General features: G+C 52.1%; 6 protein-coding genes across 6 annotated transcripts; 2 read left to right on the top strand and 4 right to left on the bottom strand.

The window, feature by feature from the left end:
- Positions 1-3,270: 3,270 nt before the first annotated feature.
- Positions 3,271-5,974, bottom strand: J4E79_006221 (uncharacterized protein; the record flags this gene model as incomplete). Its single annotated transcript, XM_049355092.1, has 5 exons — positions 3,271-4,457; positions 4,504-5,554; positions 5,602-5,719; positions 5,791-5,822; positions 5,924-5,974. The coding sequence occupies 5 exons, from the start codon at positions 5,972-5,974 to the stop codon at positions 3,271-3,273; spliced, it is 2,439 nt and encodes an 812-aa protein (XP_049210488.1).
- A 566-nt stretch (positions 5,975-6,540) lies between these two features.
- On the bottom strand, positions 6,541-7,590 carry J4E79_006220 (uncharacterized protein; the record flags this gene model as incomplete). Its single annotated transcript, XM_049355091.1, has 1 exon — positions 6,541-7,590. The coding sequence occupies one exon, from the start codon at positions 7,588-7,590 to the stop codon at positions 6,541-6,543; it is 1,050 nt and encodes a 349-aa protein (XP_049210487.1).
- Positions 7,591-8,043: 453 nt separating this feature from the next.
- Positions 8,044-9,956, bottom strand: J4E79_006219 (uncharacterized protein; the record flags this gene model as incomplete). The annotated part of the gene is made up of 5 exons (XM_049355090.1): positions 8,044-8,358; positions 8,476-8,889; positions 8,952-9,195; positions 9,242-9,668; positions 9,794-9,956. 5 exons carry the CDS (start codon positions 9,954-9,956, stop codon positions 8,044-8,046), a joined length of 1,563 nt encoding a protein of 520 aa, XP_049210486.1.
- A 741-nt stretch (positions 9,957-10,697) lies between these two features.
- Positions 10,698-13,880, top strand: CYM1 (Mitochondrial presequence protease; the record flags this gene model as incomplete). Its single annotated transcript, XM_049355089.1, has 2 exons — positions 10,698-11,044; positions 11,090-13,880. The coding sequence occupies 2 exons, from the start codon at positions 10,698-10,700 to the stop codon at positions 13,878-13,880; spliced, it is 3,138 nt and encodes a 1,045-aa protein (XP_049210485.1).
- Positions 13,881-14,449: 569 nt separating this feature from the next.
- J4E79_006217 (uncharacterized protein) lies at positions 14,450-15,661 on the bottom strand (the record flags this gene model as incomplete). The annotated part of the gene is made up of 1 exon (XM_049355088.1): positions 14,450-15,661. The coding sequence occupies one exon, from the start codon at positions 15,659-15,661 to the stop codon at positions 14,450-14,452; it is 1,212 nt and encodes a 403-aa protein (XP_049210484.1).
- Positions 15,662-25,250: 9,589 nt separating this feature from the next.
- On the top strand, positions 25,251-25,868 carry J4E79_006216 (uncharacterized protein; the record flags this gene model as incomplete). Its single annotated transcript, XM_049355087.1, has 2 exons — positions 25,251-25,490; positions 25,539-25,868. 2 exons carry the CDS (start codon positions 25,251-25,253, stop codon positions 25,866-25,868), a joined length of 570 nt encoding a protein of 189 aa, XP_049210483.1.
- Positions 25,869-25,993: the final 125 nt, after the last annotated feature.

Raw genomic sequence — 25,993 nt, 5'->3', positions numbered from 1 at the left:
TCGACTAGGATGTGCAGTAGCCGGGGTGCAGCTAGATTTGGCTTAGGTGTGGGAGATGTTATCGCAGCGTGGCGCATCTATGGAATCAATAGACGCAGAGCTTGTCCAAGGGCAGAGCTGTGCAATAGTGATGTGATTGTTAGTGAAATGCCGACTAGCAATTACCTTTGCGGTTTGCAAGGAGCCTGTAAGGAGCATGGTGAGGGGGGACCGGCGTCCTCATGGACCGGAGAAATGTTGCACATTCGCTCCTTCTTCGCTGAGTTCGCTCCTTCCGCCTCCATCCTTGGCCGCGGCAGACACCGATGACTCCAAACGTCCCAAAAACCCGCAAAGCTGCAGGCGGTAATGTCACTCTCGGTCACTTGACTCTATTCTACAGTTCTCCAGATTTGCGTCTCGCGTGTCGGACTCAGTAACGTCTTTAGGCGCTGGCTGCCGGCGCTATCAAACGACGGCGACCTCACGGTGTCGAGTCCTAGTGGCGCTTGCGTGCCTTCCCCAAGTCCAACGCTGCACGGGCCGCCCTTATCTCCAAGCCACCAGCACACTTGCGGCATGTGCGCGCAAGACATGCCACTCACCCCACGTTACGGTCAAACGTCTCCAACCACCCTTCCAATAATCGCTATCGTAGCTTTTAGATGCTCCTTGCTGAGTTGCCTCACGCCTCGAGCTTTTGGGATCGTGACTACAACCGGCGCGACCTCGGGCTCGACCTCTCACAACACCCGTTGACCCGTCCCGCTGCCGCAGCATTGGCGCATGGCCGACGTGCTGCTTTAGGCCTTCCAAGGTTGCCCCTTCATGCTCTATCATGAGCTCGCCTATGGCCTGGAACATTCACGAAACTAATGTCCCGGCAAGTTCTAGCTTCTACCGTCAGAACGGTCAGAACGGCGACGCCATGGCTCGACATGGATGTTTGGCCACCCTGCGTCTAACAAATCAGCCCGGCACATAGCTTCCTGTCGCTATTATGTGTACCCATTACGCGCAGCCGTGTTGATACTTGCTCGATGGATGCGTCGGTAAAGACGGGTAAATCATATCACGTCTTCCCGATCCATATCGCTTGACGACCCTCCATCAACGCATCCTGCCACATGCAGGGGCTACCAAGCATCCTCATGCTTCTCAATTTAACTTCATCTTCATCCGATGCAGGTACAGATGTCGCCTATTCATCGCTTGGTGCTCGGCCATCGGTATCTTGAGAAAACTGGGTATTGTACCAACACCGCGCCGCAATCTCCTTTGAATTGTGTGCAGTATGCCTGTCGACTAGCTCGGCTTGCAGCGAACGTACACGAGCAGTACGCCCCGCATCCTCTCGTCATGTAAGAACACACGCTGGCCCATTGCGAATCAATATACATGTGTGCTACCTGGACCCTTGCACCATTTCCCGTATCAGTCAAGTAACTCTGCCCATTCGCCTGCATAGTCGAGCATCTCACCTCATCGACGATTAGCCGTCCCTTCTTTCACCGGCAGGCTCTTCGTAAACCTCACACGTGCAATCTCATTTGCCAAGAATCCCTGGCCAGGACGCAGTGTCGTTACGGCTGCCGTTTATTACTGGTGGGGTCAGAAAACGCCCAAACCCACATGGTAAGCCACCACCAGCACCTATCACATTGTCGCAACACCTAGAGTCTCTACCAACTGTTGCATGTTTCACCGACTCTGCCTCGGTTGAAGGTTTCTCACTATCGCTACACACGCATGTAAGCCGTGATCGCAGTTCCCAGGCAAAATCGCGGCAGATTGGTTTCGCTTGAGATTCCTCCAGTCTTCTACGGTGCAGCGATGGCGCTCGCCGTTTATGCACTGATGCACAGACTGATCTTCCCGGCTGACCTTGCATCTTCCGAGGAAGCAGCTCACCAAGGTGGCGTATCAGTCACGCCATTCTCCCTGACATCTTTTGTGGGTATTGCTTGGTTGAAGGCATACCACATTCGTTTCCAGGACACGATATCACAGCAATCCCTTACCTCTCCCTCAACCTGGACACCCCTCTCGGATGTCCGTACTAAAATAATGTACCAAACTCGGACTTGCTCCCTTATGGTCCTTGCGGCGTTTGACGTAACACAGCGTTGCCGCATCGTTACCTCCCCCTGCACCACCTCCCACATCTCGGCTGTTGGACTTGTGCCTCGTGCGCATCACATGGCAAACCTCACGCACTGGGCGCAATGTCACTGAGAATAGTACGCATGACTGTCTCAGTAGACTAGAATCAACCGGGAAGCTCTCACAGACAAGAGCATGTCACTGAGCAGCTCCACTAGACGATTCTAGCGCTTCCGACATGTTAGTCGCGTTGTTACCAACACAAGTTTCAGCCGCAACACCGTTACTTTTCCGCACCAAAGATCACTACCGGAACTTTGTCAAGGCCAGATTTCGTACAAGGTCACACCAACCGTCCCGATTCAACCTCGCCTCCGACGCCGCATGTCCACCACACCGCCTCTTCGACGCCGATGTGCAACGCAAAGGCTTATGTTGAGCGCAAGTATATCCCTACTGATTCAGCTGTTGTGCCTGGATACGTATATGCATACACGTGTCTTTGTGCAATGTTGTTCTGCGTCATCGATTCTCGTTGCTTCGGGTGCTTTGAGGGCGTATCGTGGGGGATATATCGACATCATGACGCTGGACTGAGTGACGTATTCGCTGATCGCGACCAGGGACCGGGTTAGTCGGGAATGCTTGTGTTCCCAAGATTGCGTCTACGCAGATCGACATGCAGTACTAACGTTGAACCGTTGACTTCGTATCCTGACGATATTGCCGTTCTCTTTGAGTCCACACCGCTGGAGGAAAGTCGGCTCGCAAGACAAAGGACGCCGACTGCCTGATATGGCAACCGTTCATAAACTTTGAGATGAGCAGAATATCATCTAGGGGTTCAATAAACTTCAAACGTGTAGTGGAAATACAGGCGCAAGGAACAGACGCCATGAGGTGCAAATGATGCATAGTGTATACGTGTCGATAAAATTAGAATGAACGAAAGGAAAACGCATGTGTATGTAGGTATCCGATGAAATGGACAAACGCCGCGAATGTATGCCGTTAAAGCGCGAGAGCATGAAGATGAAGGCAAGAAGCGAAAGGAAGTGAACAACTACCACGCAGCAAGAAGAAAAACGACCACAGTCCAAAAATGGCCATAACAAGCGGCCAGCCCCCAAATTCTCACCAAAATAACCTCAAACCTCCTCTTCAATCTCGCGCCAATTTTCCAAATCATCAAGCTTTCTCTTTGAACTTCTCTTTGGGCGGGGTCAATGGCCCAGGCGCTTCCTCCTCGATGAACTCGCCCTCACCCAACTTCCCACCAAATGTATCCACCTCTTCGACCTCCTCGTCTTCTTCCTCATCTTCCTCCGTGATGCCTAAAATCTCTCCGCTCCTGCGACCCTGTACACTCGTTCCCCGACTCCCCATACCACCTTCTCCACTTCTACTCCTCCAGCCGCCACTGCCATTTGCCGAGCTGCCATTCAGACCTCCGGTATTAACATTAAGCATGGGACCTTTGAAAGGGCTCTTCCTCCTCTTTGCGAAGACAAGACCCGGGGACTGCGGGGGAATGCTGTTTCCGTTTCCGAAAGCGGCGCTGGATTCGTTGAGACCGGGTGGGAAGCCAGAACGTACAAGGCGGATGTTGGAAGGAAAGCTTGAGGAGGTGGGGGTGGCGGGGAGGACCTTGATGCTGTTGTGGGGGGATTTGGAGGGTTTGTGTGAATGGCCGCTTGTGGAAACGGCGGGAGAAGCGAGAGAGGCGGAGGATGTGGATGAGGCTTTTGAGTGCGAGTGGTGGTGGTGTGGCATGCTGCGGATCGAGGATACAGATGACGAAGTGGATTTTCGACCGCGGAGACCGCCAGACGAGCGACGGTAGGAGGATCGTGGTGTTAGTGGTGCGGGCGATGCTGACAGCCTTCTCATGGAGCCTGAGCCGTGTGTTGAGCCTCGGGGCCGCGGGCCAGGCATTTGTGGTGTGGGTGGAGACCTGGGGTTCGTGTGTACAGACGACCGATTTGCCGTACTCTGTCTTCGTGTTGAATCCGAAGACTTGCTTGGAGGTATCTTTGGCGACTGTCCACTGCTGGCTTTCGAACCCGGCGATCGCGCTCGTTTCGACGTCTCTTTTATCCAATTTCGAAGTGTCAAAAGGTGATTGATGAAGGGCTGTTTCCGGCGTCGCTTAGGCACGAAGCCATTGGGAGAAAGAAGATCTGGATTGGTAGATACGACCTGTAGCATACTGCTGCGTGAACGCCGCCTGTCGAGATCCTTCGCTGGTGGTGGCGGACGTGAGGATGAATGGGATTTCCGACCCCGACGGGTATCGATTGGAGGGAGCGGTTTGTCGTCGACTGTGAGATTGGGTGAGGTGATTAGCTCTGGCAGCTTTGGCAGTTCGGGAGCACCTGTCTCGAGTTAGAAGCGTTTCCTGATGTCCGCCATGATACTCACCATGTAAGCTGCTTCGATTTGTGGTCCTGCCGCGACTCTTAGGCGTAGAGGGAGAGTGAATGCCTTCTTCGTCAGACTCTCTTATGGTAGGCGCAAGCTTGTCAAGTCGACTACTTGCAGCGCTCAGTCGTCGGAGGCTCTTAGCCTCTGCTTCTTTCTCTTTGCGCTTGCGTTCTCTCCTCTTTGCCTTGCGTTCCTCTTTTTCGAGCAACAGTGCCCACCAACCAGCTAACGAGTCGCATCTTTGGGCCAGCACGTTCTCAATCACCATGTCAATATCCACCCCGGCAGCGCGCATGCGTTGCAAGACCTCCTTCTCCAGCTCGGTCGAGAAAGGCGCCGGCTGTTGGAGCTTCAAGATCTCCTGCTGGCGGGGCGCATGTTCCGATAACCAAGGGTTCTGTAGTATGTCTGCCAGTGTAGGTCGCAAGATCGGCCGTTTGGATAGTAGCGACTGACATAACTCCTTCGCTTGCTGCGGGAAGTGCTCCGGGTATTTGGGGTCCTCCTTCAGTATCTTGTTCTTCGTGACCATTTCGTCGTCGTCGTCAAAAGGCAGCTCGCCCACTAGAAGCGCGTAAAGAATGATGCCCAAACTCCAAACGTCCACCTTTTCGCCTGCGTACTTTTCGCCCTTGAGCATCTCCGGCGCGCTGTAGCAGATTGTCCCGCACCATGTCTGCAGGTAGTTGGACTTGCCCTCGTACTCGCGCGTGAAACCAAAGTCGACCAACTTGACGTCTCCGTGCTTGTCCAGCAGTATGTTCTCGAGCTTGAGGTCGCGATGGACGCACGACTTGTTGTGGACGTAGGTGACGGCGCCGACGAGCTGGGTGAAGATGCGCTGGACTCTGGCGGGCTCGAGGGCGCCCTTGGCCAGTAGGTAGTTGTAGAGTTCATCGCCCTGGCAGTACTCGAGTACCAGCCAGACTAGGTTCTCGGTGACTATGACCTCGTACAGGCGGGCTATGTGTGGGTGCGTGAATTGGCGGTGGTGATGGATCTCGCGCGCGAGGTTGGCGTCGTCCTTCTTCGCGCTCTTGAGCACGACCTGCTTGCGATCAGCGTGGTTCCTCGCAACCGTCCTTCTGGTGGTACCTTTGAGCCATTGCTGAGTTTGTGCGATGCCAAGTAAACCTTGCCAAAACTGCCCTTGCCTATAAGTTTCCCCAGTGTATAGTTGCCGACCGTCTTGAGATCAGTCGCGGCGAACTCACTGGCCCTGCGTCAGCAAATTGGAGCCGGTGAAACACGCAGCCGGCGCGCAAAAGCAAAGAAGAGACTTACTCGAGCAACTGTTTGTACGAATTCGCGAGCTGCTATAATTTGCGTCTCAGCATGCGTGTTGCAAACATGCGCCTGGGGGAATTGCTTGTTGCGGCGCACGAGCGTCGTTGGACGGCAGCGGGACGGGGCCTACCTTCTTCCTCTGGGCCTGAATCTCAGCCTGGGCTCTGAGATTTGACTGCATGGAATGATGCGCCGCTGCTCCGTGGTGTCGCCTGCGCAACCAGCGTCATCTATGGGTTGCAGGAGTTCGGACTGGCGAGCGCGCGCCGCGGAAGAGAGAGACGGCTCCGTATATGCCCTGGTGGCAGCGAAAGTGGAGAAGGCCGCAAACGCCAGGGGCCTAGGGCGTTCGAGATGTGCGAGGATAATAATACTAGCTTTGCGCCGACCGCGAGTGCGAAGAAGTGTATATTAATTGTGAATACTCCCAGGCGGACGGGGACTGGGCGTGCCGTCAGATCTCTCCTGAGCTTGCGGTGCTGCCATGGATTCGGGGAGCGCGATCCTGGTCGCAGATCATCCACCGCTGCTCTGGGAAGGCGCAGGCTCCACCACCACAATGCGACGCGACGTGGTTTGGACATCCTTCTCGTTTCGAGTGTACAAGTCAATAACGTTTGTGCAATGTGTTCTTCGACCGCGAGCCGGATGCATGTATGCGCTTCTTCTGACGCTGTGTTACACGGCAACCTAGGGACCGAGACGCGATGGACTATTGTCAAGACACAAAAGATCTACTGTTATTATCTACAGTTTACTGCTCGGCCCTCCAATGTACGTCTGGCCGAGCTTCAGCATGTCGATCGCCTCTTGCACCATCTCGTCCACAATCTCCTTTGCGGGCTTGATATCGCCGATAACCCCCGCAACCTGGCCCATCAGGAACGGGATATCCACATCCTTCCCATCGTCCATGTCCTTCGCCAGCGGCACAACTCCCGCCTCCGTGAGCTTCTTGATCTCGTCCTCGCGCTCGTGCCACTCTTTGATGTAGTCGTTGTACCTGACGCGCAACGGTCGGCCACTGACAACCAGTGTCCGGCCTGTGTCTGTGAAGTCGGCTGTGACCACGTTCTCCTTGTGCATTTGCGAGCAGCCAGCCTCAGTTGATGCGACGAATCGTGTGCCGACCCATACGCCCTGTGCGCCTTGCATCAAGCTGCTTGCCAGACTGCGGCCGTTATAGATGCCTCCCGCCGCCACTACGATGGCTGGCTGACCGGTCAGAGGGCTCTTGTATTTGCGCGCGACGTCCACGACGGAGGGTATCAGGATGCTGTTCGCGATATCGCCGGTATGTCCTCCGCCTTCTCCACCCTGGGCGCACACGATATCCACACCTGCATCTAGTGCCTTTTTCGCATGTTTGGGGTGTCCGACCATATTCATGATCAAAATGCCTGCTTCGTGAAGCCTCTTGATCGTCCGCTCGGGCGGTACACCAACAGCGCTCACAAACAGCTTTGCGCCATTCTTGATTGTGACTTCGATGAGGTCATCGAGCTGTCCATGGGTGTAGTCATGGTTCGTCTTGCGTGCGCTGCCGCCGACTTGTGGGAGTGCGAGATCGACACCGAAGGGCAGGTTCTTGTCTCGGAGGTTTGACTTGAGGTCATCGATGATCGATTGGAGCTGTTCCGGTGTGTATCCGAGACCGCCAATTACACCTAGGCCACCAGCGTTCGACACGGCAGCTGCGAGGGGGCCACCAGAGGTGCGCGCCATGCCGGCGAGGATAATCGGATACTGGATGCCCAGCAGCTTCGAAAGCGGCGTCTGCAGTGCCGGCGGTGACATGACGGCGTAGGCTGTGGTCGCGGGTCGTTGATAATTGAAAGTAGATGGAGTAGGTCACGTCGGATAACGCGAATAAAGGTCTGAAGAGCGTGCTTCTGGCAGCAATGAAGCTATGTGTAACCGCATGGTGAGTATGGGAGTGTGCATGCTAAATAGCGGCCGTGCCTACTGGCATCCTCGACTGCCAGGGGTTTTGCGGGGAAAACGTGGGTGCACGAGCCGAGGCATCTTAGCTCGACTCGATACATCGTTGCCATTGCCGAAATTCGCCCGTCGTGGACGGGATGAACATGCATATTTGGTAGTCACAATAGGCATAGTATGGGAAATTTTCTGCTGGAGAGCACGATGATATGCATGTTGGAAAACATAATCCATACTATCGATGTTGTTATCAATAATCGGCTTCTCGCACTATACTCACGTATGCCAATTGCGGAGCACAAAGACGCTTCAATCAACATCTAAATCTGGCTCTTCTGGCTCCTCCGACTTCGCCGCATCGTTTGACAGAAGACGAGCAGTCTTGTCAGCCATTGCTTCCATTTCCGCATCGAACTGCGCAGTCACATCATCCCAATTCATCTGCTTCATGAGCTCGTCGAATGCTTGGTCAGTCATATCGAAGTCCGCAATAGACGGTAGGTCTGCATCATCCCAACTCCACTGCTTCACGATATCTCCGAGCGATTTCGAAGCCGGAGGCGGGACATCATTTGCAAATTGAGAAGACGTAGATGGGCCGAAGAGTGAGTCTCTATGATATTGCTATTAGCGTTTGACTCCATTCATTTGCCCATTAGCTTGTGCATGCCCGTTGACTTTTCCCTGCGCAGGTGTTGGCTGCGGCGGAGGTGGAGGGACAGGCCCGAATGGTCGATGCACAAGCGCCGGTTCAACACCGTCTTCTTCAGTGTCGTCGTCGTACTCTGCGCTATCTTCGTCCTCGTATTCGTACTCGCTCTCCGTGACTTCTTCATCCTCCTCGTCGTGCTCCTCCTGATCCAGCTCATGCATCGGAACCTGGCCTCGACCTTGTGCCTGCATTCCACGACACAGTGTTTCCAGGCGAGCGATCTTCTTCCGCTGGTCCTCAGCTTCCTTGGTCCGCCTGGCAAGCTCCTCTTGCATCTTTTGGCGCTCTTCCACCATCTCGCCAATATTACGGTTCGTAATGTCCTTGTGGCGTTGCAGCGTCTGGTTCTCCTTTTCAAGACGCTTGGTTTTCTTTGACATCTCCTCCATCTCCTTGCGGAACGTGAGGAAGAGATCGTTCGAGTTGTTGAGCGTTTCCTCGACCTGCATCTGGTCAGTATTAACCATGATGATACAGACCAACGAGGGGTTAACGGGTTGCATACCTGTTTGAACTTCTCCACGTATATGTTGAGCTGCGTGCGTAGTTCCGTCTCGGTCTGCGAAAAGGTCGACACTTGGCGGGTCAACTGGTGCGACTTGGAAGATTCGGCTTCTTGTTGTTTGCGCTGCTGCTCTAGTCGGGCGGCGTGATACTGTATTTCGAGCTCTTTGAGTCGCAGCATCGAGTGGTATTGTAATTCGCGCAACTCGTACTGGTCAATGAACGACTTGAACTTTTGACGAAATCTGCTTTGTTAGTTCATACTCCCGAATTTGGTTGTGCCACACATACATTTCGTCCAGTTCTTGCTCGGCTTGATTCTGTGGTTCAGGCCCGTTCGCAGCTGCTATGCAATCGTCCACGTCATTCACCAGGTGTTCGAGACGCTCGTGTAGTTCTTGCCTGGCGGTGGATTCGCTAGATTCGAGCTTGTGTAGTTCGTCCTTGAGTTTCTTGTTTTCCTTTGCAAAGTCACGCGACAATTTGTCCAACTTGTCCTTCATTGTCGTAACCTTGTTCAACTCCGACCTTTGCGCGTCCTTTTCCTTCTGCAGCTGGTCCCCGCGCTTCTTCGCCTTTTGGTGTTCGCGTTCCGTGCGCTTCATATCGGAGAGGAGTTCGGTATATCGTTTCTGCACGACTTCGAGCCGGGACAGCGGGCCGTCCATGTTGGAGAGGAGCGAGGAGAGTTCGCGGTTTGCTTTCTTAACTTCGCGTTCTGTCCATGCCATACGTCAGCCAGCGATTCATTTGATAGGGCCCCAGTCTCGTGCTGTGCAGACATGGGCTGCGCCACCCAGAGTATCCCCTCCTCCACAGCTCCGTCGCAAGAGGTAGACGCACCGATTTCGAGTTCCTGCTCCTTGTCCCCGGCCTGGTCCAGTTCGAGCTGAGCAATCTTGGCCTGGATCTGCTTCTGCTGCTCCGAGGGGTCGGTCGCCTTCTTGCCTTTGCCCTTCTTAGCGGGCGCAGGCGCTGGGGCTGGGTTGTGCTGTGCGGGTGCCATGTTTGCAGGAGAGGCAGATGCACTGCGGCTGGCTTCGTGGTGAGGGCGGGACTGGGCAGACGTCGGCTGGCGCTGTTGGGCGACGGTTGCCATGAAGTCGTGACTCTTCCGTGTAGCGCCTCAGCTTGTGGATCCCCCGTGTTGCCTCCGACGGTTCCTCCACCTATGCACTCAGTCTCACGTGTCCCCAATGCAGGTCTCTAAGCAGTCCAGTGGCGCATCCGTCTGGCAGCAGCCGCCTGTCTACAATGCGCGTGGTGAGGATGCACGTCTTCCGCCGGCGTCTCGGGGCTGCTTCGGGTGAAAACAGGTGTGGAGCGCAGTGCAGGAGGCGTCAACGGGCGTGGTGTAGCAATATGTACAGTGTCGGGTCATGCAGTCGTCGGGGTCGGGTCGGGCAATGTCTCGTGGCGGGTGTTGAAGAGGAAGGAGGGGACGACGTCGGTGGTCTGGTCGATCGCGAAAGGCACAAGACACCTGGTAGTCTCCACAACGCCCACGAGCTTCAATATCGGACCCGACAGATGAGATCACTGGCAGGCTAGCCAATCCGACATGTCTCCAGCCGTATAACGCATCAACAGCCTGTCCAGGCGCACTCTTTCGTCTTAGTAATTTTGCGGGCTAATCTCTTTTGGTATGGGGTCCCTCGGCCAATCGGCGCGACAGGCGTCATCGATGGGGTGCCTCTGACATTTCTGAGGCTGCGCGGCACTCTGTCATCCACCCTCTATTCCAAACATGCTACGTTCCGTTGGTCGGCAGGTCCAAAGCCCTCGAAATGCCACGATAACCCCGCACCGACTATCGACTTTGTCTCGACGTGGATATGCCGCTATCACCGATGTCTCCAACTTCCCCAATGTCGGCGAGCAGCTGCATGGCTTCACCCTCAAGCGCGTCAAGCAGGTGCCGGAGCTCGAGCTGACCGCTTTACATCTCCAGCATGACAAGACTGGCGCCGAATATCTGCACATTGCCCGCGAGGATGCGAACAATGTCTTTTCGATTGGCTTCAAGACCAACCCACCAGATGCTACCGGAGTGCCACACATCCTCGAGCACACCACACTGTGTGGTAGTGAGAAGTATGTCACCTTAATATTCCAACCAACGTATCTCTGACAGTCCAGGTACCCCATCCGCGACCCCTTCTTCAAGATGCTCCCCCGCTCGCTGTCCAACTTCATGAATGCCTGGACCTTTCCCGACCACACTGGCTACCCGTTCGCCACGACAAACGCGCAAGATTTCAAAAACCTCATGTCCGTATACCTCGATGCGACGCTACACCCGTTACTGAAGGAGAATGACTTTACCCAAGAGGGGTGGCGGTTGGGTCCTGAGAACCCGCTGGCAAAAGAGTCGGAGGACCCCAACGCGAAGCGCATCGTTTTCAAGGGCGTGGTATACAACGAAATGAAGGGCCAGATGTCGGATGCAAGCTACCTGTTCTACACCAAATTCCAAGATCACCTATACCCGGCCATCAACAATTCCGGTGGCGACCCGCAGAAGATTACCGACCTGACTTGGGACCAGCTACGGAAATTCCACGCCGACCACTATCATCCCAGCAATGCCAAGATTCTCACGTACGGAGACATGCCTTTGGTGGAGCATCTGAAGGAGGTGGACAGTCGCTTGAACGGTTTTGACAAGATAGCCGTGGATCAGGAAGTGAAGGCACCAATAACTCTGGACGGCCCCAAGGAAGTCACGGTTGCGGGACCTCTCGACCCACTGGTACCTCAGGACAGGCAGTACAAGACTTCGGTTACATGGTTGATGGGCGACACTGCAGACGCCGTAGAGAACTTTGCGCTGGGAGTACTGAGCAGTCTGCTTATGAGCGGCTACGGCTCGCCTCTCTACCGCAATCTTGTAGAATCTGGACTTGGTGCTGATTTCAGTGCGAATACTGGCTATGACAGCGCTGGACGACGAGGTGTCTTGTCCATTGGGTTGGACGCCGTCAAAGCGGATGATGTGAACAAGGTCCGCGAGACCATTGCGGAGACCTTACTCGAGGTGCGCAAAAACGGCTTCGACAAGATCAAGGTCGATGGTATTCTACATCAGCTGGAGCTCTCGCTCAAGCACAAGACTGCCAACTTTGGGATGGGCATCCTCCAAAGACTAAAGCCTGGCTGGTTCAACGGTATCGACCCAATGGAGGCCCTCGCTTGGCAAGAAACGGTCAACGCTTTCCAGAAGAAGTACGCTGAAGGCAACTATTTGGAGAGCCTGATTGAAAAGTACCTACTCACCGACAAAACCCTGACCTTCACCATGCAGCCATCGGAGACGTTCAGCCAGGAACTCGTCGATGAAGAAAGCCAACGATTAGCGGCAAAGATTGCAGAGACCACGAAGCAGTTCCCAAGCGAGCAGGAGGCGCAGAAGTACCTGGAAGAGCGAGAGCTTCAGCTATTGGAAGTCCAAGAGAAAGCCAGAAACGAAGATTTGAGCTGTTTGCCCACTGTTCACGTCAAGGATATTCCTCGAGAAAAGGAGAGGAAGCCACTGCGACATACTCAGCTGGATGGCGTCAAGGTCCAGTGGCGCGAGGCACCCACCAACGGTCTGACGTACTTCCGTGCTGTGCACAGATTACAGGATCTCCCCGACGAGTTACGAGAGATGATCCCGCTATTCACCAGCGCCATCATGCGCCTTGGTACCAAAGACAAGACAATGGAACAACTTGAGGAACTGATCAAGCTGAAGACTGGAGGCATCTCCGTAGGCTACCACTCTTCACAGTCACCCTTGTCGCTCGACGCGTACGAAGAAGGTATGGCATTTTCCGGCTACGCTTTCGACCGTAACATACCCGACATGTACGAACTCCTACGGACTATCATACAAGAGACGGACTTTGATGGGCCTGAAGCGGGCAAGAAGATCCGAGAGCTCCTGCAGAGTGCGGCAAGTGGTGCCATCAACTCGATCGCAGAGTCTGGTCATTCTTATGCCATGAAGTTCGCTGAAGCTGGAATCAGTCCTGTGAGCCGATTGGCAGAAGAAACTGGGGGTCTCACCCAAGTCAAGGTTATGACAGCTCTCGCATCGCAAGAGTCGCTAGACGATGTCATCAAGAAACTCAAAGCTATCCAGTCTTTCACTATCACGAACAGCAACCAACTCCGCGTAGCGATCAACTGCGGTAGCGAGAGCTCAACGCCAAACCAGGAGGCACTACATCGCTTCTTGAACACATTACCCAAGGACGTCTCTGTGCCCTCGACGTCACAGCAAAAGCAGTACCCTCGGAACGCCAAGTCATTCTTCCCTCTGCCTTACCAAGTCTACTACTCCGCCCGCGCTGTCCCGACAGTGGCCTACACCGACGCCTCCAGCGCACCTCTCGAGATCCTCGCGAAGCTCCTTACCTTCAAGCAACTTCATCCAGAAATTCGCGAGAAAGGTGGCGCATACGGCGGTGGTGCTTACGCACGTAGCATCGGCGGTCTCTTCGGCATGTACTCATACCGCGACCCCAACCCGCAGAACAGTATGAAGATCATGGCCGAAGCAGGGCAATGGGCGCGCGACCGCGCATGGACACCTCAGGATCTTGAAGAAGCCAAGCTGAGTGCATTCCAAGGATACGATGCGCCGCAAAGTGTCAGTCGCGAGGGAATGAGGCTGTTCCTGTCTGGCGTCACAGACGATATGCTGCAGACGCGTCGCGAACGCCTCCTCGACGTCACAGCTGAGCAGGTACAAGCCGTAGCCGACCAGTTCCTCGTCAAGGGCGCCGAGAGCAGTGTAGCTATCTTGGGCGAGCGGAAAGACTGGGTCAAAGAGAATGATGGCTGGCAGTTCAGAGACCTGGGTATGTCGGAAACTGCAAAGGCCGCTGAGGAAGCTGAGGGTATTGCGCAAAAGGAGGACGACGTGCCGGCTATCGCAAGCTGAGAATTTCGATCGACGGTTTAATGATTGTATAAGTAAATGTATGATATGAGGTATGAGACGCTAGCATCATCGGCGTTGGTAAGTTGAATGCATAGCGCGGTGTCATCGCTCCTTCCTCCTTTGCCATCTCATCTCACTTCTGGCTGCTGTCTATCTTATCGTCGCCGGTCATACCTTCCGCCGCTCCGTGCGCCGGCCAAAGCATCTCTCTACGCGTTACTCTCAGTCTCTTTCACCAGCGCAACGAACAGAACCCAGACGGACCACGCATTCTCTTCCATTGCTGGTTCGCTCTGTCCCTTCAAATATGAGGGATTATGCGCCAGAATAATCTTTGTGCCATCTACCCAGTTTGCTCTTTGGCTGTAAAACGTCGAGGAGTGGAGCTTGGGAAGGGGCATTGAGCACCTGCTTTCAGACCTACCCGTATTGAGCGAGACTCTTCTCCTGGTAGACTAAATGTGGGGGTACATCAAGCTGGCTAGTGGCTACAGATGAAGCAGAGGGAAAGACTCGTTGCGTTTGGGTATCTAGTTATCTACAATTTACATCCTGATCTTCACCCAAGTTCATAACTCTAGCTGCTCCTCGTCCTGCATCTGCCGCTCCTTCTCCCTTACCTCTGTCGCCTTGAGAATAAGACGACGGTAATCTAGAACAGCCTGTTCCAACTCCTGCCTCTTCAGCGCCTCGTGGTCTGAATGCGCGACGAAGATGGAGCCGGGACCGTACAGGTACCTCTTGTGGTCACCAGAGAGGTGCGGCACATCCGTTCCGTAATTGACAGTCAAGGTCTCGAAGCCCTCGATATCACAGTTTATGTTCACCACACCGTATGCCTCGCCACCCCATTGTACGTCCAGATCGCCACCTTCTTTCTGCGCAAAGGCTTTGACGTCTTTGAGCGCGTCAAGGATTTGTCCGCGTATGACATCGGGGGTGCCGGCTGCGATGCGCGTGGCGATGTTCGCGGTTGCGGTTTCGGCGACGACGTTGGCTGCGACTCCGCCTTGTATGTGCCCGAAGTTCATGGTTGTGTTGCCGTACTTCGTGCTCCATGGGAGGTGCTCTCGTAGCTTCAAGAGCTCGCCCAGTGCTTGTACCATGATGTCGTTTGCGCTGACGCCCAACCATGGGTATCCTGAATGTGCCGCTTTGCCTGTTGCTTTGACTTCGAAGCCTAGCATGCCCTTGTGTCCACAGACTAGTTTCGCCTCGGTGGGTTCGCCGAAGATGACGATTTCGTGGGAGGATGGGCGCTTGTCCCAGTTGCTGAACGCGCGCATGCCGTCGCCGCCTGTTTCTTCGCCGACAACGAAGAGCAGGGACATGTCATCCTGCAGGTGTTCTTTTATGCCTTGCGCGGCGATTATCATAGGTGCGACGCTGCCCTTCGCATCTACGCTGCCTCTGCCGCCGATCACATCGGTTGTTTCGTTATAGTAGTACGGCCAGTATGGTGGTACGACGTCGATATGCGAGGATAGGAGGATGGTTGTTTCGCGCTTGCTGCCGTAGGCTAGAAGGTTGTATCGGTCTTTGGATGCTTCCTGCTTCTCGACAGTCCAATTGTGCGCGCGGAGGTATTCGGTGAGCCAATCGCCGACATTCTTTTCGTTCCCAGATATGGATTCGATTTCTACGAGTTTGCGATGGAGGTACAGGAGCTCTTTCGATGTGGAAGGTTCTAAGATGGTGGGCTCGACAGTTGTTTGGAATGGCGGAATGGCAGCCAGGGCGCCAATGGCAAGGGAAAGGATCGGGAGGGCCCAGCGGAGCATTTTCGTTGTTGTGGGTAGAAATCGATGGCTCAGTTGAGCGTCGACGTGAGGAGTGAGGGTGGCTTGACAGCTTGGTGCTGGGAGCTGAAGCTTCGAGCTTCAAGCTTCGCTACCCGCCTATGACGATCACCAACACCATTTAGCCACCAGCTTCCGCTGTTTGAGTATTGGGTACAGCGGATTATTGCGGCAGGGCTATTATGTTTCAGACCATATTTTCCAGTCCGAATAACGAAATCGAAGTACACCATTCCTGTCATCCTGCCTCGCAGTATCACCCTCCGGATAACAGTTGCTGTACCCTCCTCCAACAATCCCTTTGTTTGAGTATCGTACCTAACATCTTCGCCTACTCATATACATTACTCGAACTATCTAATTCATTTTCCGATCGAGGCTATTGAACCTTTCTAGATCTTCGATGGCGGATGTATCGCATTAAAACTCGCAGAAATTGCGGTGATAGAAACGGGTACTAACAGCACCCCGAAACGTGGAACATACCCGATCTGATCAACAACGCAGCAACACGCGGACTTCGCTCACCCATACCGTACATCTGTTGGTCACACCTTGAACACAAGTAAAACACAACAGTGATTTATGCTGTACTCCGACCAGATTCTTGGTTCAATCTTCGAGTCATCTCACACCGTCGAAGCGACCTCGGGATCGAGATGGTCAGCTGGGTATCATCCTGGATTTGGTCCTACCAAATAGTCGGAGATCGATCTTCCCATAGAAATGTGAGATAGGGTTCGTTCATGTAGTTGTCTCGGGGAGTCACAATTATGGAAGTGGTTGTTCACGGGGCTACGTCCTTGCAATTATCATAGACCGGATATCGATTGGAGAATCACCAATTGGGCTTAGTATATTCACTTCCATCATCAACTCCCTTGCTCCGAAGATTGTCTTCGAAAGCGACAGGAGCTCAGGTATCACAGTGAAGTACATCTGATGATCTGAGCAACGGCTAGCATTGTTATCGTTACTACTTACGAAAGATAAGCACAGAAGTCTTTCTGCCCACGCCGTTCCAATTCTCCATGTTTTCTGGAGTTTCCAGGCTACAGCTGATCGTGTTCTGTCCCATGTTGACGACCGCCGTACAACTACCTAGGTACATCTCGTACTCCATTCTGACGGATGATCAAACAGGGAGACGGGATATGGGACGTCGTCATATTTGTCAGGTGGCCGACTTCAACCGCCACTGAAAAACAATAACAGCGGTACAAGGGATTCCCGCTTGACGTGTCTGTATAATATTTTCTCTTCAAAATTCTAGTGGGGTACACTTGACTTTACACTTTGTTAGTTCCCGCGCAGCTAATCGAGAAGTAGACTGGAAATGCTTCTTACAGCTTTGACACGTAACTATTGTAGTGCGAATGTGTTTTTAGACTTAGTTCTAGTTCACTCCTGAGAATGTTTGCATGCGGGTATCCTAGACTCACGGAATATTGGCGGTGGTAGGGCACTTTGTGACAGGAACCGGGCGCTGGGCATTAGCATCATGCTGTCACACCGCGGCGATCGACATGTGTGAGATGGAGCGGCGGACAGCGGTCTGGAGCTGTGGGTTCACCAATCTGTGGCTCCGTAAGTACGCATGGTAGGAAAAAGCTCACGATCAAATGCAAACCGAGATGTGTTCCTGCCCGACCGAACGACTGTATCTTCCCTGAATGCCGGTGCATTTTTGCTTCATCGACGCCTACGTAACCACGCTAGGGATAGGCGGTCAGTCAGCTGCAGCTCCCGATTTTTCTGCGATCCGTTTTTGGGCGACAAGACTATACCTTGAACAGTGGTGATCCAGCCTTACATGATGATGGTTCTCCAATCAGCTAAGAAGCCTCTTCGCAGGAGATTTCTGTTGACTGCAATTGACCAACGCACATTGGTGACTTTATACCTAGTGATACGGTACCTAGGTAGCCGAAGTAATTCTCTATACCAATACGGCTTGATTCTCCCGTGTCTTGATCAAAGCTAAGTTATTCGCAGACCACCAGGGCGGTGTACCTAAGTACAGTTTAAACAAACAACCGACATGCGTTCCTGACGACGATTTGCCGGTCCGCCGCACAGGAGGATATTTCGGAAAGCCGGAGTGGACGTATAATTGAAGACATAAGGTAGAAGTAGTTATAACCTGCCGTGTCGAAGCGTTCCAGATTTTCTTTATCTTCCCGTAGTTTAGAGGAACTTCTGTTGCGGGGCACTCCACCTGGGCAGGGTCCACACATTGGGAAGGGACTTCAGCAACGCTAATCGAACAGGTAAGGCTCGACTCTTCCACTGCTTCCACCAGTCATGTAGCCACTGTCATCAAACTTCCTACCGTGAACCATGCAACACAACTGCTCTCACTGCTCTACAATAGTTCTCAAGGGCCTGAGTTCCAGCCTGCGCACATAAGGCTATCGAGTCGCCTTAGTGATGTCTGCATCAGCGTCGGACAGAGGCAGCGCGACAGCAGCTCTCATGGAGCACTGATAACTGGAAAGCCTTAGCTAATCGATGTGTAGACAAGACACATACCTCTATCCTTTGCGACGCGCTTGTGCACACCTGTCCAGTAACCTCAACGGTTCGCGCGCACCCGAGTTCGGCCGCACACGATAAAGCGTATTTCCATGCGCCTAACTCCGTCAATCCATCGCGAAGACACGAGATGAGCGATAATCAGAGTAATGTGCAAGGAGGTGGCGATCAGACGCATTGTCGAGGTGTAGCCTTACACTGTAATTGTCTCATGCGTGCTGGTGGTTCACATACGTGTCGTCACTCCAGCAAACCCGGTCTTAGCTTTTATACTGGTCTGAAGAATCGCGATGTCTGGTATCTCGGAATTCTCATACGGTGTGAGATTCCTCTGTCTCCACGTCCGTCATGGACCTTCCATGATGAATCGGAGTCGCCCGGTCGCATTGACGTACCTACAGTGAGTCACTGGTGCTGACCTTTACAAACCTTGGAGACATACTTACCACGCCAGCTAAAGAGGAAACATACCTATGTATGGCAATGCTGCCACTGTGGGTCTCCGTCTATACCATACAGATGCGCTTCATGCCCGTCATGTCAGCATGGTCGTTGTGGGAATTGTAATGTTACCAAAGTGCAGACGAGATAACGATTACGTGCGCGGTTTTCAGTGTCGTGTCCACCGCGGTACATGTCTACCTTGGGTGCTCTTGTGGCACCTGTGAGGCCGCATTCCGCTGGTTGACGCAAAGCTTCAGACTTCCTATAATAAATTCGAACACCAATATACTTCACAAGATCCAATGTCGCGATTTCATGGACTTATAGTGTGCGTCCTGAACCCTGTCATTGATTTTCTGGTCGAGTGTACCACTTGGAGTGGCAAGACTTCGGGATGCTTGAGGTCGACGGCAACTAATGCTCAACGAGGTCGAATGTATCAGGCAAGAGATTTCCGAGGTCGCTCTGAACCATGAGCATGTAGGTTTGCGACGCGTGAGAATGCGATGGATACAACATGTTGGGTGACAATGCGGCTTACGCCTGCTGCCCCAGGGATGCTTGAGACTACCTAGGTAGCCCAGGCGCCTAGATTTCAGATACATTCCCGAATCACTATTATCATCCGGGCTCTCATCGTTGCTGTCTTGCGTTGCTCTGTCGGATGTGCTGATGCTGAGTCGCGAGCACGACGCAGTTGCTTGCTGCCGTGCGTATCACTGAAACCCGAACATTTCGACGGTGTAAATAGCGTACGAATCTCGTTTACTTGCGAGTTTTGTAGGTGACACAACCGCTGCCGGGAACTGTCAAAGGGTGTCCTCAGTTGCAGGGTTACAACCATCATCTGGATTTCATAAATACTATTAGCATACAGGTTCTATCTGAGTTCCTGCTGTGAACGACAGAGCACTGCGTCTTCCATGAATAGCAGTTACCTAAGTATCTTAAAGAAGGTTATTTATAACCTTACTGCTATGCTTCATCCGCCAAATATTAGAATTTGGTACATGTACTAAGCAGTCTGTATTACATAACTTAGCAGGTATATGTCTACAGGCTTTAAACGTTCTCTAACAACGTTTACCCAAGCGAGGTATATCGAAGAAACTCTAATAATAAGAAATGTTGTCGCATTTCTTCCGTTGAACTATGCTACTTTACTTAGGTATAGATTGTTCGATATTCTAGCCTATAGCAATATACTACATGGTACTAGATTAGCTAAAAAAACAGAAACTGCTACTAGTAGTAGAGAGAGAGCAGACATGTACGTAGTACAGTGTTGTTGTATTACAATATATAGATCACCTTCCTGCAATGCAAAATGTTTAATGTGTTCTAGACTAGAGTAGCTTAGAATAGTGTTGATTATAGTAAAGCATTAATAAAGAGTAGGGCAAGAAAACGCGGTTAGGTAACTGTATATAAAAGAACAACGTTGATAACCTAACTTAAGCTACCCTCAATATTATAATAAGAACCGAATACTGTATAGTTTGATTCTGGCGATCTGTAAGGTCTGTGATGCACGATCCGTTATAACTTACTGTTCGTTACTTCTTATCCGCATGCATGATACTGCCGTGCGAACATGCTGCTGGGTCAGCTGTCACTCCGTATATTGGAGGATCAATCGCACGATAACAAATACTGCGCTAGGAAGACACAGCTGAGAGTTGAGGAGTACGGCTGCGCTCTACAATACGACTAATGCGATAGACATCCCATATTCTAATAGCAGATACATCGCGAGTGATCAACGCTTGATATGAGCTCTCTTATCATCAGAAACATTGCAACAGCTCTTACAGCGCTTAGGCAAGACCTTCCGCTATTCTATGCCGCAACTATCGGATGTTTGGAATGATTGGGCTAACAGGCGCTGGCGTAATCTGGTCATCCTCATGCTCATCAGTGGTGTCGTGCTCCCACAAAGTTGAACTAGATCTGTGTTACGGATCTCAAGAAGACTATTCGATATCTAGGGAGCAGTCCAGTAATGAGGTTTGCGGTACCGTTTCGGCGCATAATGAGAACATATCAAAAGTTCCTGGCGCTCCTTTCGTTTTTGCTTGAAGTCTCGGATGATCTGATTTGTCTTCTTTAATTCACGTTTCTGCCAACGAACACATTCGGGCGATATCGGCGCGGTTGATATCCCTGTCTCATGCACTGCGTTGCCGTTGTCGTTGTGCACACCGCCAGTCTCAAGCTCACGGACAAGTAGATGCTCGTCGACACTTACCGTCATACTTACCAAGAACATATCCATGCACCGTGCAGTAGTGATGGTGCCGCTGCTTTCGCTGCAAATTCAATCGATGGCGCTCCGCTCTCGCGATCAATAGCATGTGCTAAGAGGTAAGTCAACGCCACCTGCATACAGCTCATACACCACCATTCTCCTAGTCCAGAAGATCGTGTGTTAGTCTGAAGATTTTGAGAAACAACAGATCGTAATCTCACATCGGTTCTGGTCCGCCTGACCTGTTCTCCAAGCTACCTACTGCCTCATGCTGTAAGCGCTTTCATGCTGTGATCGTATGCAGCAGTCGCGTTATCTCTGGATCACCATACATTGACAATCAATGAATTTCTGTGTAATATCTCTGCTGGCACAGCTCGCGGAGCAGCCGTGGCCATGCAATCGTTGGATGGATGGGCTTGCCGCAGATGACGCGTAGAGCAGGAAAGCCGTGGTCCACGGTGGAATTTGTTTTCGTTGCATCGATCATGATCATAAAAAAACCTGCATGCGTAGCTATCCGTTCTATGGATGTACGACGAACTGTCTGGCGACGAAGGTGGACGTGTTGAGCGCCCATTGCAGGCTTTCGCGTATGTAAGCAACGCACTTAAGCGGTGCGGCGTTGGTTGCTATCAAAAAACGCATAAGTTCAGGATGATGGACTCAACTGTAGAGTTGCTGTCCATCCCTCTCAATAGTCCTTGTAACACCATCGACGTAAGTACGTTTTGCGCATCCGCGCACGGTCTCATTTTGGAAAAAAAATGGACCCTCTCATTCCCCCACCGAGTTCATTCTTGCGCCCCCGTTGTCTCTACGCCGTTCTATCTCAATTCCCCGAGTCCTGCAACTCCAGCCATGTTACGATCCCTTTCGCGTCTCTTTCAAACCACAGCAGTGACCCAATGGATGATGCTGACTAGCACAAAACAGCCGCAGTCATTGTGTTGATGCCAGGCACAGCAACGCCCACAGAAACCCACAGGAACGATCGCGTCCCTACGGATAGCCCCGCACCGCCGAGCCGAGGCTGATGTTGACCGTTGGCGTCCAATCCATAACCTATGGACACGAGAGAAGCTCGTGGCTGGCTGCGCACTGTCTTTACGAAACAACAGCATTGCACGGCTCGTGCTACGCAGGGCTATTCAGCCCATTTACACCGCGCTCTACATCGATACCGAACCGGTCGAAGACGAACCGACATTGATCGCGCCGACGAACATGTGTCCGAAATGGTACCTAGGGCAATGTTGGGATGGGCAATGCAAAGCCGATGCGAACATATACCTATACAAACACTCGTAAGCGGCAAGGAAGGCTTCTTGCGGAAGCGGATCATAGTCGCACTGACTTACGTGGTCAGGCCAAAAAACGATACACATATGTTTGGCAATGCTGCTATTGTGGCCGACCAAACATACCGTATCAGAACCAAGCCTGTTCTACCTGTGGATATGGACGTTGTGGCAATTGCTGTACCACGAAGATACAGCTGAGATGATGGCATACCCAACGCGCGCGACGAAGCCTTGCTGGGAACATCGAAGGTAGTTTGAAAACATGGTGCAGATTTTCTTTCTTGGTATAGTCCTCGGCCGTTAGACGAGCGTTTTGACTGCTTCCTTGGAACGACAAGAGTCTTTGATCCTTTCCTCGCTCACTTTGGCAACCACCGATTGTGGGAACATCATGACCCACTGAAGACAACCCGTCTTCCTGACAAAGAGCTTATCAGTCGCCGCATGATGTCACGTTCACTCGATTGGGTCGTGCGTGGACGCGAGAAGCCAATCGTTAATGGGACGCTGGACAGTCTAAAACGTGGTTACATCCGCCGTACAATGGTACGAAGTGATAATATTAAGCTCGCAAAACGTACATGTCTTCTTCACTCTAGTTTGGTTTAAGTCCGCCCTGGGTTCCGTATCACCACAAGTCCTTCTTTGTGGGTAGTCGAAAGAGAAACTAAGTTGTATCTGGTAGGTGGTGCGCTCTCCACATTCACCGATCAAATATCATTTGATCCCATGACCGCCACCATTCTCTAGGTCCTTCTAGCTCACTCCTGTCCCGGAGCCTTCAGTCCAGCAGACAGCCATCAAATCGCAGACGCTTGTCAGCCTCATCACAAGTCAATACCGGTGAAGAGCAGCCGGAACGCATTCGTAGCGCACGTGGAATAAACCCGAAATCGCTTCGACGTGGCTATCAAGCAATGGACCAGACCATAATATGGCCCTAGACGCTAAAGTCGTGCAACCAGTGTGAGGCTCATCGGGGAGGCAAATTCTTAGCTCAGATCGCGAAAAAGGTCTCTCCAGGTTCCTTCAATCTTTCGTCATGCATTCAAATCGAACCCCAAATTGAGGTTCCCCAAGAACGTTAGACCTCGGTTGACCCACGCACCGCACACTTCCTACCAAGCGCACAAAACCTTTCATGTTGGCTATTTTACTTTTGAGATTAGTACTATGTGGCGCTTCTAGTGCGCTGGCTCGTATCTATGCATGGAGGCCCGATGCAGGCAGACATCTGCCTGCTGTTAAATACCTGTCTGCCCAGGTGGCTTCGAATGTCTTAAAATCTATGGTAAATCAATCTTTTCACAGCCGCTTGACCGAATGAACGAGTTGACAATGGAAAACAGTGTGCATTGTGCAATCATCCATGATCGAGACAACCGGCCTGCCCGACAGGGCAGGTCCAACACAGCCTCATTCATGCAAGGCCTGGATGATACAACGCCCTCAATGGCCTTCGTGACCTTTTCCGTGACGATTCAGAGGTGAAAACGTGTCGCGCAATTGCCAGTCAACCAGTTGTACGATTGAAAGACTGTGCGATAGATAGGGCTGTCGGCCAGGTGGGTCGTTCGTTGGGCTTCGCAAGACGCATGAACTTGATTATAGAGACCTGAAAGAACCGACGTTTTGCATTAGGACCGCATTTTACCTCCCTCTTTCCACCATCTGATCTTGACTCAGTTTTCTTTGAATTTTACTCGCATTGGGTGAAGCGTGAGTAGCTTCGTCTAACACATAGTGAAGTCACAGGGGAACACGCTGCACTCGCGTCCATCTAGGGTTATCGGGAGCATGACCCGGCCTCGTTCGAGCTTGACCAATCATCATCCCCCCACTGCAGCTACCATCGCCTTTTAGGCTGTACTACCGATTTCCTGTATGCCAAGGACTAGATGCAAAGGCTAAGAAGTTCCCTACGAAAAGGAGTCCCTACGAGACTATGGAACCCAATACTCTCGACGTACCGACCACTGGAGGACCTTCCGCTTGTCTTGATCATAAAAAGCATTCCGGATTATAAGCGAGGGACGCTGGATTACTTTCTCGAGGATGTCGAAAGTACTATTCCGTCGTGGAAGGAAGACGCTTTGCAAAGATTCCTGTACTCGGACTCTCAGACTAGCTTACAACCGGCGCGAGCGAGGTTAGATGATCGTGCATATAATACTGGAAAGCGTCGCGACTATGAGCAAGAATGGCTGGCACCAGAGGCGTTGAGGGATTTGTTGCTCGTCGACGTAGGTATCTTACCAAAGCCCATGCTGGCTTAGCTAATGAAGGCAGCGTTTTGGGTGTTCGACCGGCGATAATAGCGGTGCGCCTGACGCAGATCGGCGATTGATGTACGTTAATTTTGGTCCACTTCCCGTTCCCGAACCGCGATGTGTCTTAGCGACCCAGCTAAGATGAGGGCTATCTTCAACCTCGATTTACCCAAAAGCCGTTAGTTCGGTGTGTCGCTGCGCCAATATCTCTAGTCAAGTCACAATACAACGAAAGAAAGGCTACATTATAGATCTTGCGGCGTCGAACCTTCTTCCAAAGATGTTATTGATGCTGATCATACGCCAGTTACATCAATCAGCTGAGCCCGGAATACATCCTTGCACTCGTGGATACAGTGCACCAGCATCAGATGAACCCTCTGCGCGATGCCATCGCTAAACATGTCGAATTCGAGACATCAATGCGCGTGCACATGTGGGTAAGTAATCACAAATAAACCAATGAGTTTCACTAATGGCAATGCTACGCATAGCCACTTCATGTCTTCAGTTTGGAGCTGCACCTCCCCTTCCTAACGTTGCGAGAAGGTCCTGTAACGGCGAGCGCTACTGATCGGCTACACCACACCGAAGATATGGTAGACTTGCTGGACGTTTCCTATCTTCAGCACCAGCGCCCTCATATTCGTGGCCAGCAGACTTTACGACGACTTGTAATCCGTGAGGCACATACCTCTATTGTGATTTGTGGCTGGGACAACTACAAATGGGTTGGCTGGGCATTTGTGAATGCGCCTTTAGAACCAAGGATGAAAGAAGATGAAGACGATGAAGAAGAAGATGAGGAACAGGAAGACGAACCTGAAGAGATGGAAGAGGATTACTTTGCTGTTGACGGAGAAACCCGAAAATATTCAGTCCAAGATGCAAACGCGCCTATTTGGGATCCGCGATGCTACTGGTTGCGCATTACCGAGCTTCGTGTACTCCGCATTCTGGAAGAGTGGGAGGTGCTCGTTCAATTTTTCGAGAAAGGCGTTGAGGCTTGGGTGGGTGTATGCGAAAGTCAAACATTGATCATGGCTGATGCAATCTAGGAAGACAAACGGGTCCGTGAACTCCTGATCAAGCACAAGTCGGGTGACCAAACTATCATCGATCAACTGTTTAACGAAACGGCCACGACCATGCACATTCTGGGTAAGCTGCACAGGACCATTCAAAGGACCCTACGCGTGTGGACAATATTCACTGCCTCCGGTGGAGATTATCGCTACTTCTTTGAACTTAGGGACTCCGTTTCTCTGTCAGCCATCCGAAACTTGAAGGCTGCGTTCAAGTCACTAGACAATTTGCAGTACAAATTGAAGCTGCTGGATAAAATTTGCCAAGAGTCGCAAGTCATAGTACGTCTTCTGTTATACTAGATTTTTATCTTCTAACAGTAGACTCAGCTGTCGATGCATCAAGAGCGTGTAAACTATCACCTGAGTTGGCAGAGCCAGCGTCGCGCCGACCGTGCGCATGAGCTGAATCGCCAGACCAACGAAAT

This window comes from Alternaria viburni, assembly GCF_023758015.1.
Source record: "Alternaria viburni strain BMP 2772 chromosome Unknown scaffold_12, whole genome shotgun sequence".
NCBI lineage: Eukaryota > Fungi > Ascomycota > Dothideomycetes > Pleosporales > Pleosporaceae > Alternaria > Alternaria viburni.
This window is presented reverse-complemented; position numbering and strand designations above follow the sequence as displayed.